We start from the raw sequence: 16,040 nt of genomic DNA, 5'->3' as shown, positions 1-16,040 counted from the left end.
TATTTTTGCTTCTGCTTCATCTGAGATCATGATTACTACCCTGACTTTTTTTACTTCAGCTGGAGCATAATAGATTCTGCACCACCCCCTTCTTTTACTCTGTGTATATTTCTGTTTCAAGTGTTTCTTGGTTTCTAATCCATTCTGCTATCCACTTCCACTTTAAAGGTAAATTCATTCCATTCATATTCAGTTACAATTACTAACTGTATTTCCCTCTATCCATTTTCTTCTGTTTATCCTTCTCTTTTTCACCCTGTCCCTCCTCAAAAGTCTGTTATACTTCTAACCACTGCCTCCTTTAATCTGCTCTCCATTTCTCTTATTCCATTCCCTTCCTACTTCCCTATTGGATGTGATAGATTTCTAAACACAAGTGATGTATTTTCTTCCCTCTTTAAACCAACTGAGATGAGAATGTGCTTCAAATATTGCCTGCTTCCCCCACCATTTCCCCTTCTTCTGTAAAAGCTTGTCTAGCTTGTCCCTTTAATGTGAAATAATTTTCCCCATTCCACTTATCTCTTCCCACTTCTCCCAATGCAACTCTTTCTCCCAAATTCATTTTCTATTAATTACCCCCAACAAAATCAACTCATTCTTGTGCCCTCCTTACAACTATCATAAAGTTCTTAGAAGTCACCTGTATCATAAATAGTTAACCTTATTAAGTCTCTTGTGATTTACCTTTCATGTTTACTTTTTAATCCTTTTCTCTAGTCTTGTATTTGAAAGTCAGATTTCTTATTCATCTTTGATCTTTTCATCAGGAATGCTTGAAAGTCTTCTATTTCATTCAACAACCATTTTTTCCCCTGAAGGATGATACTTAAGTTTTCCTGGATATGTTATTGTGGGTTATAATCCTAGCTCCTTTGCATCCTGGAATACTGTATTTCAAGCCCTCCACTCCTTTAATATGGAAGCCACTAAATCTGTGGTGATCTTGTTCTGTGGGAATCTGTGGGTTCACAATGACTTGAATTGTTTCTTTCTTGCTACTTGCGATATTTTCTCCTTGACCTGTGAGCACCGGAATTTGATTACAATATTCCTAGGGGTTTCCATTTTGGAACCTCTTTCAGATAGTGATCAATAAATTGTTTTCATTTCTATTTTACCCTCTAGATCCAAGATATCAGGGAAGTTTCTTCTTGACAATTTCCTGAAATATGACATCCAGGCTCTTTGATCATAGGTTTCAGGTAGTTCAATAATTTTTAAATTATCTCCTTTCCAAGTCAGATGTTTTTCTGATGAAATACTTCCCATTTTCTTCTATTTTTCATTTTATGTTTTACTGTTTTTCTTGATGTCTCATGGAGTCATTAGCCTCCACTTGCTCATTTTTAACTTCTAAGAAATTATTTTCTTCAGTGGGCTTTTGTACCTCTTTTTCCATCTGGCCAATTCTGCATTTCAAGGTGTTATTTTCTTCAGTATCTTTTGTGTCTTTTTTACTAAGCTGCTAATAACAGTCTATTCATACTTTTTTCTTGTATCAAGTCATTTTTCCCCCCGATTTTTCTTCTATCACTGATTTTCAAAATAATGTTTCAGATCTTCCATGAATTCTTGTTGAGTTTGTGTCCAATTCTAATTTTTTTCCTTTGAGGTTTTGTTCACAGCTGTTTTGAGTTATCTTCTGAGTTTGTGTCTTGATCTGTGTCTATCACCACAGAAGCTTTCTATGGCAGGATTCCTTTTGTTGTTGTTTACTCATTTTCCTAGACTATTTACTGACTGAACTTTATGCTAAAGTCAAGCTGGAGGGGAGGGAGAGATAGTCCCAAGCGTCAGACATTTTCACATTTCTATTTTCAGAGCTAGTTCTCAGGTGATTGAAGTTTTGGGTACTTCTAAGAGAGTGTGATCCAGGAAGAGTTGGTCACTGCTCCCTTGCAATTGTGAGTGATACTGCTCAAGGCCCCTGATTCCTGGGAACAGCAAGCATTACTCTCTACCCTGGAACTATCCTTTAAGTGTGTTTAGACAATGGAGTAGCCATACTGCATCCTGTCCCACACCCACTGCTAGCACAAGGGTCTCCTGTAGTCTCTTTCTGACCAGCTGTCTGATCTCCTTATTGTTTCTGGTTTGAGATCTCCTGAAGTTGCTGCTGCTGGTACTGCTGCCATCCCCAAAGCCCACCACTGGTACTGCTGCCATGGAAGCTCAAGGTCAACCCCCTTTTGCCCTCATAAATTGTCTTTGGCTGGAAAAATGCCTCACTCTGATCTTTTGCTGGCTGCACTGCTTTAGCATTCAATTTGAGGCTTTATTTTAAAGCTGTTTGTAGGGTAATGCTGGGAGAGCTCAGCTGGTTCCTCTACTCCACCTTCTTGAAGTCCTCTTTACGCTTTTGAAAAACACAATTGCCCCTGGAATTATACCAGAACTGGCAAGTCCAAGACAAGGTCAGAGCTATTAAATATAGATTCCTGATAGGAAATGGAGGAGGCACAGGGGTGTGAGATGGGAATGACAATGAAAAGGAGGCAAAAACATTGTAATTAAGAGGAAAGTTCCAAGGTGCTACACCACATCAGACCTTGAAGGTTTTCTCTTCATCTTTTCTGTTTTGACTAAAAGAAGGGGAAATTCAAAAGGACTGGAAGTTACAAGTTAATGAGTTCTGTTAGGGACTAAATTGGTGATTTCAGGTAAAGTTTCTAGTAGCAAAACAAGTCAAATTATAGATTTCTGGGCTTTGAGGATATGAGCTGAAAGGAGATTATATTAAACTGACTACACCCAGAGTGGGTTCTCTTCTACAAGATTCCCCAAAATGTGGGGAACTGAAAGGTTGTACGTTCCATGTTTAACTCTCTCATAGTCTTGGACTCCCCAGACCTTTCTGAACACCAGGACATAGGAAAGGCCTTTTAAAATCTCTCCAACAAGATAATGGACACAGGACTGATCAAGAATTGACCCAATCAAACTGAATAGTCACTAGGTGTATGACCATAGGCAAGTCCCTTGGTTCTCTTTAAAGCTAAAACTATAAATTGCAGAAAAAATGCCAATCTATACTAGTAAAGGCAGTCCATTCATTTGAGACAGTTCCCTAAATTAATGGCATTACAGGTCCAGTTCACTGCTCTATCAAGATGCATTTTCCATCCCTACCTGCTCCAATGCAGGTCAAATTCCAGAGCTTCTCTATTTTCCAGATTAATTCTCTCAACATTACTTACTCTGTAATTTACAATTCTCCCTGAGGTAGTCAAGACAGATCTGCTTAGCGTCATTATTGTCCATTTCTGAAGGTGCTGTGTTAGAAACTCTGGCTTTGAAATCTAAAGAAGAGAAGACACACAAAATGTTGGCTTTCCTGAAGGAAAAAATTCTCATGTAAGCCAGTCTGGGTTTTTGGGGGGCAAATAAGGAATGTAATTATTATCAAAGCAATCTACATTTGTTACTTAAAGAATGTGGGAAGCCTTTCCCAGTCCCTCTTAATTCTAGTACCTTCCCTCTGTTATTGTTTCATACTTATCCTGTATATACATCTTGTTTGTACATCGCTGTTTCTCCCATTAGACTGTAAGCTCAAGAACAGGGACTATCTTTTGCCTTTCTCTGAATTCTCACTGCTTAGCAATCACATACCTGGCACATTGTAAGCATTTAATAAATGCTTATTAACTGACCCCGAAATCCCCTACTGTTACCGGGCTAGCAAATTTGAGATTGCTGGAGGTGAACAGATAACGATTACAACCTTTCTCTCCACTAGCCATGGCTTTATAATGACAGGTACCACACGGGAGTGGCAATGGGGCACAGCGTCTAGAAAGTAGGCTTCAAGTAAGGACAATTTAAGTGTCAGTCCAATACCTGACACACACTAGGCACTTAATAAGTGCTTGTTGAAGACTACCATCCAACTAATTCAGAAGTGATGGATTCACAGTGAAAATAGAGACTTTATTTAATATAGCCAATTCAGGAATTTGTTTTTCTTGACCATTTATATTAGTAAGAGGGGATTTTTTTTGTTTTCTCAGTGAAAGGAGGGAGAAAGCGAGAGGGGAGGGGAAAACAGATGTTTAAAATTTTTTTAATTTAAAATTAATTTTTAATTTAAAAATTAATAAATTCTGACTGACTGGTACATCCTGACTACAGGATTCTGGGCAAGCCACTCTGCTTCTCACTACTCTAAGAAACTCCCTAAGACAGGGGCTTGTAACCTTTTTCTACAATGGACTCTTGGCAATATGGTGAAGCCTATGCACCCCACTTCAGAATAATGTCTTTAAATGTGTAAAGTGAAATACATGAAATTACAAAGGACAACAATTATACTGAAATAATGATATATATGTGTGCGTGTGTGTATGTGTGTACACACATACACATCCCCCCTATTTTTAATATAAATTCCAGGACTCCAGGTTAAGAACTCCAGCCCAAGCTGTAGTACTTGGTTGTAATTCCCTGCCACCAAGGAAGCTGATGGTTCGCTTTGAGCCTGGGAGTTCTGGCTGCTAAGCAGATCAGGTATCTATCTACCCTCAGTCTGGCACCAATATGGTAAGCCCCAGGGAGATAGGAGCTACCAGGCTGCCTAAGAAGGGACAAAGCAGCCTAGGTGAGAAACAGAGCCAGCCAAAGTCTGTGGGCTGAGCATCAGTGGGATTGGGCCCTGAAGTGGGGGCTACACGACCAACCTGAACAAGATGAGAAGACTGGATTTAGCTTTGAGGGTACTGATCTATATTAAAAGAGGGCGATTCAGCACCTGAAACCTCTCTGCATAGATAAAATCACAGGTTTGGGACAACACAAACAACAATTATGACAATAACAAAATAAAGATACTCGAGGACAAGTCTGTGTACATCTCTCACACAGTCATATTCAAAGCAGATGAAGAATAGTTACTCTGAATAGCTAGTCTCTACTTACCCTCTGCATTTGTACTTTTGGAAGAAGACACAGTTCTGCTTTTGTTTGTGGTCAAGGTGCCAGGAATTTCACTAGAACCAGAGGTAAAAACAGAACCCGCTTGGCTACCAGATAGCACCTGCATACAGTTAACCTGTTTCCTCAAGGCAGATGTGGCTGTCTTGCAGTCTGAGGCTGGTATAGAGACAGAGGTAGCTTACATCACCAGGGGATAAGGGAACTTTGACTCCGGTCATAAGTTTTATTTTTGCTTTATCTTAGATGACCACAAGTTTTCATTAGTAATAGCTTACATTTATTTAGAGTTTTATTAGCTTTTTCAAAGTGTGTGAATACATCCATAAACAGATATCTAATGCACATATATCTCCTCTGGTCTTCACAACAACCCTACAAGGAGAGTATAGGAGACATGATTACCCCCACTTCAGAGCTAAAGAAACTGAGGCTCCAACTGATGAAACGGTAAGTCTAATGAGATGCTGGGAACCAATCCCACATCTTCTTACTGAACTATGTTGCTTAGGTTTCTGCTTCCTGTTCCCCCAACACATAACCTCAAAGTTGTTCTTTACTGACATTAGGCCTCAATCCTTCTCTTTCTTCCTTTTATCATAATGTCATACTTTACTTGTTAACTACAATTCTAATAATATTTCTATTTCCAATTTTTTTTATTTTCAAGGAATCTGGGGAGATAGTTCTGCTTTCCTAATTGCATCTTACCCCTCTTTTCTTACATAAAAGCCTAAGAAGTGCTGGACTTGGGAGTCAGGAGAGACCTGGGTTCAAATCTGAGCTCTTTTTACCTAATATTATGTGTGACTTAGAGTAAGTCATTGAATCTTCTTAGGCCTTAATTTCCTCACCTGTAAAACCAAGGGGGTTGGATTACAAATTCCATAAGGTCCTTTCCAGCTCTAAAATCTGTGACTCATAAAAACCTGACTGAAATTTCCTATAGCAGGGAGACCATGGGCCAAGCCACTTAAACTCTCTGAGCCACAGTTAACAGAATGAGTATAACAACACCTACCATACCTATCTCATAGGGTAATGATGTGGCTCAAAAAAAGCACACCAATAAACAAAGTTTAAGCATTAATAGCTTAAAAATCACACTTCGCATTTCGGGACATCAGGTATACAAAGTGATTTATAAAATTTAATGTATAATATAAAGATAATAAAAATGATGATAATCATGATAGCAGCATAATTGGTCTTGAAGTCAGGTCACCACCTAATACTTTGACACATCCTGGCAGCATGAGTTCAGGGAAGTCACTTAAACCCTCAGTTCTACAGGCAACAATTTAAGATCATACAAGATAGGGTCCCAGCTCCATTTCTTACTAGATCTGCCACTTCATAGTCTAAAATGGGAGCAATTATATCTCCCATGCTCACCTCAGTGTTATTGTGAATATTATATATTATATATCATGAAGATAACTATACATTTTATACATAATTATATATATATATATTATGGAGATAACCACATATTTATGTGTAACTGTATATGTATATATGTATGTATGTATGTATGTATGTGTGCGTGTTTTTCTTTATGTAAGATGTACATCGGCAAGAGACTTCTCACCAATAAAACTGGAAGTGTCATCCACAATTATTCTTTACTATTCACCTTAAGTCCCCCAACTCCCTGATGTTATCGTCAGCAACATCACTAGTGAAAGTGACCTGCCATCACTGCCATACCATAATCTCAGATTCTAGGAATAATGTGTTGGTTTCTGTGTTTCATATTTAGATGATCTGGAGGTCCAGCATCCATCTTACCTATTGGTGAAGAAGTCTGGGCTAAAATGCCCTTTTGAATTCCACTGACATTACTTGCAGATGATACTTTTGGTCGTACATGGGCTGCTGCTGTGTTAGATATGGGAGAAGCCTGGATACTTTGAGGCACACAAAAGGGCTCTTTTCTTTCATTTCTAATAATCCTTGCCGAGTTCAGAGTCAAGGCATCAGCTTCACGTGCTACTGATTCCCTTAGCTGCAACTGTTTATTAGATAATGTTCCTGATTTCACACTGCAACTGTCATTAGCTACTGTGTTATTTGCAACTGGCGTTTCCAGTTTGCCTATCAATGTTGCTGTCTTAGTCATTTGAGGATTCACTAGCGTGGACTGGTTGTGTGTACTCTTAAATGAGGATTCCTCTTTCTTTAGATTAGTTGTTGGTTTGTATTTTGAAAACACCACAGCATTGTTTCCCCATAAGTCAAAAGTTGTATTGGGAGCAGGTGAAGAATAGACCTTTTGACTTCCACAGTCATCTCCTGCGTGTGTATAGCTGTAGGAGGGCACTAATCCACTTTTGCTAGTGGTTACAGGACCTGGATCAGAGTACAAGTCAGTTTCACTCCCAAAGGACACATTCACTCTACTGGAAGTGTGGTTGCTCACTGCAGGTGTGGTTCCCTTGTCAGAGGAAGCAGGTGGGGAGAGAGAGACACCATGCTGGATACCACCTTGGCTCCCATGGTTGTTTTCAATATGGCCAGTTCCTGAAAAGCTCGAGTTTGTTCCAACTTGACTCACTTCTTGGGTACAGGCAACCTTAGGAGATGCTGATACCAGAGGGACACAATCTGGACTCAAAGCAATGCTATTCTTGGTGGCCCCACTCTCATTCACTTTGCCTTCAGAGGATGGCAATGGTACTGGGTCTGTTTTGTCTGGTTCTGGAATGCGAGTTGTTCCAACAGAGGCAGAAGGAGATGGAGGCAATTCTCTCTCAAAAAAATAACGATTTCTACTTTGGTTCCTACTTCCCATGGTTTTTGGCTCTGGCGGGCCTAAGAAAAAAGGGGGGGCGGGGAGGGGATTGGGAGGGAATAATAAAAAACAAAACACAGAAAATGAGTACAATTAAGTTGTAGGATCATAGCTGTATAGCTACAAAGGACTTTAGAGATCATCTAGTCCAACTTCTTCACTTTATACATGAGGAAACTGAGGCCCAAAGTGGGTGTCTTCAAGGTCACAGAATTAGGAATTGGCATAGCCAGGATACAAATCAAAGGTCTCTGACCCCAAAGCAAGAGCTCTTTCTACTATATCAAACTCCTGTACAAATTCTTACTTTTCACTTTTCTTAGGGATGTCACATAACTCAAATCCTGTCAAAATTACAGTGCCAATGTGACAGACAAAGAGGGATCAAGTGGATCCCCATCATCCCATCCTAAAACAGCATTAGGCAGAAAGGAAGTAGCCATTAAAGGGGAGAGAGAAAAGCAGCATGGCAAAGTAGACAAAGAGTTGGCCTTGCAGTCAGGAAAACCTGAGTTCAATACTCTCTCAATACTGTGTGATCACAGGTAAGTCACTTAATCTTGAAATGCCCCTAAGACTATAAGTCATAGATAAGCTATTAATTTACATCACTAGAGGGAATTTCCATACTGGGAGTTCTCTACATCAATGGAATCATAGGCCCAGATTCAAAAAGAAAAAAGAGAGGGAGAAGAGAAGACAGAAGCAGACAAGAGCTAGGATCGGCAAAGTCCTGAAAGATATGTATGGGGGAACAGATCAGAGATACAAGTGAAGGAGTTCATTCTGATCTACTTGACTCTCTGAGATAGGAGATAAAAAGGAAACAATGGGAGAAGACAAAGAGAAATCTGAAGAAGTGAAAGAGGAGAAGAAGTCCATGCATCAGATGGCCCCAACTCCTCAGAGAAAGAAGAAATGAGATCATCCACTAAGAGCCAGAGTGATAAGACTATGAGGGAAACTGGAGGTTTGAAGAGGTCAAGAGATTTACATTAACTACTGTGGGAAATGGGAAAAGGAGTCAATAAAAGAAGAAAATAAAGACTTCTGGACAACAGATCCCTGCAGGTCACATACTGACATATAAAACCACAAATTAACATAATCTATGTTGTATTTTCTTTATTTTGTTAAACATTTCCCAATTACATTTTAACTTGATTGGGGAAAAACTAGGCTTTTGAGTTTGATACCTCTGTTGTATAACACTGAGAGCCCAGTTGAGGCTTTAGGGCTAGGCTCCTGGAAAAGGGAGATAAAGAACAAGGATTAAGGTCGGGGAATAAGAGGTAAGGATGAGAGAAAAAGGAGTTTAGAGAAAACCATAGGGATAGGGGACTGGAGGTGGACGGGAGGAATGGTGCTGATTATAGGGATCTGAAGAAAGTCCTGGGGGATGAGGAGCAGGAGTAGGCAGAAACCTTACAACGAGTTGGGTGTGTGGGAACTGGTAGAAATACTGAATGCTGAATAGCTGCAGAGATTGTCCTTCTCCTTCTCTTCCCTTTCAAGGTACCAGGGATGAGAGAAATGGCAGAACTGGGAGGGGGGAAACAGTACGGAAGGGAAAAAAGGAGATACAAGAAGGAACATCCTTGCTTTCTCCCTCCTTGTCCTGGTCTCCAGTCTGTTCAGAAGCAGGGGAGGGAGAAAGAATGATGAAGAAATGCAATGGAAGGAGCTACAGAGTAGGAGAGGCAACATGACCTAACGAAAGCACCCTGAGATTGGCTGAAGGAGACCTGGCTTTGCATTGCTGTTCTAGTCCTACCACCTTCAAGATCTCAAGTTAGTCACTTAACTTCCTGAATTTCCCTCATCTGTAAAAAGAGGATACTAATCCATCAATCAGTCACCAGTCAGCCAGTATTTATTAAACACCTACTATGTGCGAGGGGAGGGGCTACTAACATAATGAAGCACAGTCTCTAAATTCAGGGAGATGATATTCTAACAGGAGAGACAAGAAGTTATTTTATTTATATGTATATATGCATACACATGTATGTACATATACACGTGCAGACACATTCTAACAGGAAAGATAAGTAATTTTTATACACACAAGTCAGTTCTGTTATACAGTGACTTGTGTTCCTAAAAAAATGCTATATTATGCAAAAGTGAGCAAGAAAAAACCACAGGGCTTATGGGGAAAATGGAGTTTTTATCTGAGAAAGGGGAAGAAGATTGGTTTGGTTGGATCAAAGACTGCAGGAGGATGGGCAATATAAAAGGGGCAGGAAAGAAGAGCTGGGCCAGACTGTGAAGGGCTTGAAAAACTAAACAGAGAAGCTGAGGCAATATGGAGCCACTTGGAGTTTACTGAGAAAGAAGTGACATGGCCATATTTATACTGAAAGGAAATCCCTTTGGCATATGTGTGGAGGACAGGCTAGTGTGAGGAGTGAGCTGAGACAAGCAGACCAGTGAAAAAAATTGTGGAAATAATCCAGAGGGCCTGAGCTAAGAAGGTGGCTGTGTGAGCAGAGAGAAGGGGTCTGAAGAGACAGATGTTATAGGGACAGAAAAGACAAGATGCAGCAGCAGCCTTGGATGCATGGAGTAAAGAAGGGTGAAGAGTTAAGTATAATGCCAAAGTTATGAAAAGATGACACTGGAACAATGCAGCGTACTTTCAACGGAAATGGGGAAGTTTAGAAGGGGGATGAGCTTGTAGGAAAAGATACTGAGTTTTGGACACGTCGAGTTTGAGAGGTCAATTGGACATCCTATATGAAATGTCCAATACGCAGTGGGTAAGTGAGACTAATGTTCAAAGGGAGCCACAGAGGTGGATATAGAGATTCATGAGTCACCTGCACAGAGAAAAACTGTTAAACTTATAGGAGCTAATGAGGTTACCAAGAGAAAGAACCTAAGCAGAGAAAAAGAAGAGTATAGAACAGAATCTTAGGGTCCAACCAGAGTTTGAGGGCATGAAAAAGATGATGAACCAGCAAAGAGGATAGCAAGGAGTGGTCAAACACTCCTCCCCAAGATGAGAAAACAACAGTGTCATGAAAACACAGAGACAAAAGGAGAGAACAGTCAACACCCTGATGTCAGATGCACTAGAGAACTCCAAAAGAACGAGGACTGAGGAAAACAATTAGATAAACACAACCCTCAAGGGCTGCTGTGAGAAAATCCTGTGTACATGTAAGTGGTGGTGATGGCTGTGTAAGTGGGACAGATAAGCGGAGATCCACCTGTACTAGACTGTGAGGATTTATTTCAATTCAACAAACATTTACTAAAAGACTACCATATGACAAACATTGTAATAAGCACTAGGCATCCAAAGACAAAAATAAAGCAGTCTCTTCCCTCCAGAAGCTTCTATCCTTCAGAGAGGAAGGGGGGTGATAGGGGAAAAGATATAGTGCAGGGTTATAATCTGGAGCTGGTAGGGGCCTTGTAGACCAGCTAGTCCAACTTCCCCATCTTACAGATGAAATGACTGGGACCTCGGAAAGTTAAGTGACTGGCCCAAGGTCACATTCTTGAGAGTCAGAGATGGGATGTAAACCCAAGCTTCTCTGACTCAGTGCCTTTTTTGAGTGTAACCTGACAGATGCAGATAACTATAAAACACAATAAGGATAAACAAAGGAGTAATTAGGCAGAGTACTCTAAGAGCATCAGAGAGCACCTTCATCTGTGGAGATGAGGAGGGAAGGAGGAAGCACCTCACCTGATCTTTGAAAGAAAAGAAGGAAGCTGAGAGACAGAAATGAGATAGGAGTGCATTTCAGGGATGGGGCATGGGCCATGTAAATGTACCAACACAGACACTGAGAAGTTAAAGCTGGGTAAGACCTAGTAGCAGAGTTTGGCTGATGAAAGAATAAATACCAACACGCCCATTTGTTAGCCCTTATCCAAATATGAAATTCACCTCTTCTCCTGGAAATACGCTTATTACTCCTGGCATGCTTCTCATTACAGATGTCCTGGATATTTCTAACTACTGAGTCGGTGAGCCCCTCTTCTTTGAGAAGTCCCAAGACTTTTGTATCCATCAAGTTATGGGACCGATTGCAGTGGACAAAGCCGCATCTCCCTTCAAGGTAGTGTTCACAGATGTGCAGTTTCATGCATTCTGTCTTCCTAGAGCAAGAGTGTGGCCTGTTTTCTCCCTTGTAGTATTTACATATCTGAGGAAGAGAAGGAAGGATACCAATGATAGGAATGAGTAACCAGAGAGGACAATTCAGCAATTCAAGCAGCGTCACCTTACCTTTGTGAACACACAAAGATGCCTGCATTGGGTAAAGTGAAACAACGAAGACAAAACTAAAAGGATATTCTATACTCTTACAAAACATCTGACAGCTGACCAGGAGATACTGACAAATCTTCAGAAGGAATCAATCAACCAATAAACATTAATTAAGCACCTATTATATAAAAGGCACTGTGCTAAGCTCTGGGGATACAAAAAGACGCAAAAGAGAAGCTTATAATCTAAGGCAAATAAACATAATACAAACAAATATAGGCAGAGCAACCTATATAGGAAAAATAGGAATTAAAAGAGGGAAGGCATGGAATTAAGTAGGGTTACGGAAGGCTTTCTATAGAAGGTGAGATTTTCATTGGGACTTAAAAGGGAGACAGAGAGCTCAGTAGCTGAGATTGAGAGGGAGAACATTCCAGGCATGGGGGAATGGCCAGAGTACATCCAGAGCTAAGAGATGGTGTGTGTTGTTCATGGAACAGCCAGGAAGCCGGTGTGACTGGATCAAAGAATACATGGCAAGGAATAAGGTATAAAAAGGCTGGAAAGGTAGGAGATGGCAAGGTTATAAAGGGCTTTGAATGTAAGAGTGTGAGAGTGTGAGAGAGAGAGAGAGAGAGAGAGAGAGAGTGTGTGTGTGTGTGTGTGTGTGTGTGTGTGTGTGTGTGTGTGTGTGTGACATCAGACCTGTGTTTTAGGAAAATCACTCTAGTAGCTGCAAGACATACTGGAGGGGGCAGAGTCTTGAGGCATGCAGACCCTGTTGCAGTAGTCCAGACACAAGATGATGAAAGCCTGCACAAGTGGTGGCAATGTCAGAGGAGAGAAGGGAGTGCATTTGTGGGATTCTGCAAAGATGAAATTGACAGGTCCTAGAGATAGTGAGGAATCCATGATGAAATCCTAGGCTGTGAGCCCGAGGGATTGGGAGGATGGTGTTTATTACCCTAGACCAGGGGTGTGGAATTTAAATATAAGGACCTCAAAGGCAGACCTAGACTGAATTCAAAGTTCACACAACAAATCTTGAGGTCACAGGTCTCCCACCCCTGCCCCAGACAGTAATAAGGAAGGTAGGAAGAAGGAAGAGTTCTTTTTCAGACATAACGAGTGGTCCATTGACATTCTATTCAAGGTCTCTGAAAGGCAGCTAGAGATGTGAGATTAGAGGTCTGCAAAGAGATCAGGGCAGGATAGATAGATGTGAGAATTAGTAGCACAGAGGTGGTAATTAAATCTATGAGGGCTAATATTACAATCACCAAGTTTAGTAATATAGAAGAAAAGAGGGCCCGGGTCAAAACTGAGAGACACCTAAGGTTATAGGTGTGACTTGGAAGAGGACCCAGCGAAGGAGACAGAGAAGGATAGGTCGGATAGGTAGAAAGAAAACCAAAAGACAGCAGTGTCCTGAAAACCTAGAGAGAAGAGAATCTCAAGGGGGAGGAGAGTGGTCAGTAGGGCTACAGGCTGCAGAGAGGTCAAGGTGAAGGCTGACTGAGAAAAGTCCATTGGTTTTGATAACTAAAAGACCATTAGTAATTTTGGAGAGAGCAGTTTCACCAGGTTGTAAAGGGTTTAGAAGAGAGTGAGAGGAGAGAAAGTGGAGAGACCTAAGGCAGATGGCCTCTTCTGGGAGTTTAGCTACAAAGGGTAGAAGAGATAAAAGAGACAGTTAGCAGGGATGGAAGGGTCAAGTGAGGGCTTTTTCAGGATGGGGGGACATGGACATGTTTGTAGGCAGTGGGGAAAGAGCCAATAGAGAGGGAAGAGATTGAAAATAAGTGAAAGAATGGGGATGACAGAGGGGCAATCTGTTGGAGGAGATGGGATGGAACAGGATCACTTGAACAAGTAAAGGGGTTAGCCTTGGTAAGGAGTAAGGCCACTTCCTCATGTGGGACAGGGGTGAAGGAAGAGAGAGTGGCAGAAGGCACCGGTGATAGGAGATACGGATAAGGGAAGAAAAGACAATTCATGGCAGATGGCTTCCATTTTTCTTTAAAATACCAGGCAATGTTCTCAGCTAAGAGAGTTGGGAGGAAGGGGAAGCATAGGAGGTTTGAGGAGAATAGAAAAAATTCGGAGAGTGTCAGCTGACAAGGATGGTATGGTAGAATTATAAAATAGCAGTGAAGGCTCAACTGAGGCTGCGTAACATAAATCTGCAGTGCACATAGTTACAACAATTGCTTGATTTTCTCCACCTTCACTCAGCAGCATGTGTGTAAGCAAGAAGGCAATGGTGGGAATAGTGCAAGGCTAGGACTTGGCTGGGTATAACTGGCAATATAATAAGGGGGCTAGGAATTCAAGGGAGGAGGCCAGTGTAGAGTTGAACTGGTCCACCAGGGAGTCAAGAAGGGGAGAAGCGGAGAGAATGGCTAGTGCAGGAGAGACAGCCTGGGAAGGAATAGAGGGAACAAAGGATGGGAGGTCATGGTGCAGATGAAGAGTGGGGTTACTTAAGGGAAGGAAGAGAAACAGGTGAAAAGCCAATACAGCATGGTCATGTGAGGAGTAAACTTTTAAAAGGCAGACAACACCAATATTAACAAGTGGAAAGGCAGTGTGGTGTGGTGGCAAGAGTACTAGACTTGGAATCAGGAAAGACCTGAGCTGGAGCCTTGACTCTGACATTTACTTGCTGTGTGCCTTTAAGCAATTTATTTCTGAGCCTCAGAGGCTTCAAATTTGTAACACAGGTAATGTTATGTTAGTATGTACTGGGAGGAAAGCACTTACTCAGCTGTAAAGTCTTATATAAATCAACGGGTATTTATTAATTTCCTACTATGAGGCCAGATGCTGTGCCAGGCACTTGGAAGACAGACAAAATTGAACATAGTCCTTGGCCTTAGGAAGTTTACAGTCTATTCAGCACAGACAACAAGTAAGCTGGCATTTATACCCATCATCTTTTTTGATCCCATAACCATGCAGGTGAGGCAGAGGTATCACCAGCCTCATCTTACAAATGGAAGAAAATGAGGCAACAAAAAGATAGTGTGGCTTATCCAAAGTCACCCCAATGAGAGGTTGAGTGCAAAGTCAGGTCATCTGTTTCTTAACCCAGTGGTCTTTCCTTTCCATAAGAGCATCATCTTTCCTGGAGGAGTATGCCAAGTTTTGAAACACTAAGTAGGAGAGCAACCAAATTATCTCAAATCACTCCCAGGGAAGAGAAAATTTCTGCGATCTTCGAAAAGATGAGGAACCCTAGAATATGAGGTATATTCCACCCATGTGTACAGTTAGGCAAAGTTCCCAACCAACCTGAGTATGTAGGCAGAGGTGTGGTTGAGTTAAATGGTTGTCAGGAGGAGTAGCCAAGAATATTTAACACAAATCCCATCCTACTTAGTCAACCACAAACACTGCTAGCTAATGTATGCCTCTTTTCACTACCCTGGTTACTTATTAGTAACCTCTTATTAAAAATAAGAGGAAATAAGCATGAATTAAGAATCCTGGTTTTCTTGATCCTGTTAGTATCTTGTTGTGAGACAGGCTTAAAATGCTTACTACCTTAGAAAGAACTCTGAGCAGTACAAAAAACAGCCACAGTGACCAAGGACCAATAGACCTCATGACAGACGGGTGATGGCCTGAGCGAGGAGAATAAGGCATATATTTTTAGTACTTGGCCAATTGTGATCATTTTATTTTGCTTGACTAAACGTATATTACAAGGGTTTGGTCTGGTTTGGTTTTTCCCCAATCACTGTGGTTGTTCATCACTTATTTAAGAAGAGGAATAATGACATCATGAGGTGGTTTCTTGACTTGCACATGAATTCAATTTCAGTGAAGCACAGTTGCAAAAAGTCATCAGCCTCACCCTCTCTTCTACAGTCATCCAAGTCCAGTGGCAAGAAAAAGTCAAATTTCCCCAATGGGGGAGTAAGGGTAGAAAAGAGAGAAAAGAGATTTTGTTAACTGAAATGTTCTTAAACTTAAAAATAAAATGCTTTGCAAACTATAAAATAATGCTCACTAAACCATAACCCAATTTATGACTATGGCCTTCAAAGTCTTCTATCATTCCCATTCACTCCTGTTTTTCAA

General features: G+C 41.0%; 1 protein-coding gene across 5 annotated transcripts in view; it reads right to left on the bottom strand.

Moving 5' to 3' along the window:
- ZC3HAV1 (zinc finger CCCH-type containing, antiviral 1) overlaps positions 1 to 16,040 on the bottom strand; it is an 88,580-nt gene that overhangs the window by 52,097 nt on the left and 20,443 nt on the right. For 3 of the 5 annotated variants that reach the window (XM_072652590.1, XM_072652592.1, XM_072652589.1), the window contains exons 3-6: positions 11,631 to 11,889; positions 6,724 to 7,746; positions 4,918 to 5,091; positions 3,201 to 3,302 (exon numbers count right to left, since the gene is read on the bottom strand). In XM_072652590.1, coding sequence (XP_072508691.1) covers positions 3,201 to 3,302; positions 4,918 to 5,091; positions 6,724 to 7,746; positions 11,631 to 11,889 — 1,558 coding nt within the window. The remainder of the gene's footprint in view (positions 1 to 3,200; positions 3,303 to 4,917; positions 5,092 to 6,723; positions 7,747 to 11,630; positions 11,890 to 16,040) is intronic. The other 2 variants (XM_072652587.1, XM_072652591.1) reach the window with 1 other exon arrangement.

This window comes from Notamacropus eugenii, chromosome 3 (assembly GCF_028372415.1).
Source record: "Notamacropus eugenii isolate mMacEug1 chromosome 3, mMacEug1.pri_v2, whole genome shotgun sequence".
Lineage (NCBI taxonomy): Eukaryota > Metazoa > Chordata > Mammalia > Diprotodontia > Macropodidae > Notamacropus > Notamacropus eugenii.
The sequence above is the reverse complement of the archived record's forward strand: the minus strand, read 5'-3'. Positions and strand labels throughout refer to the sequence as shown.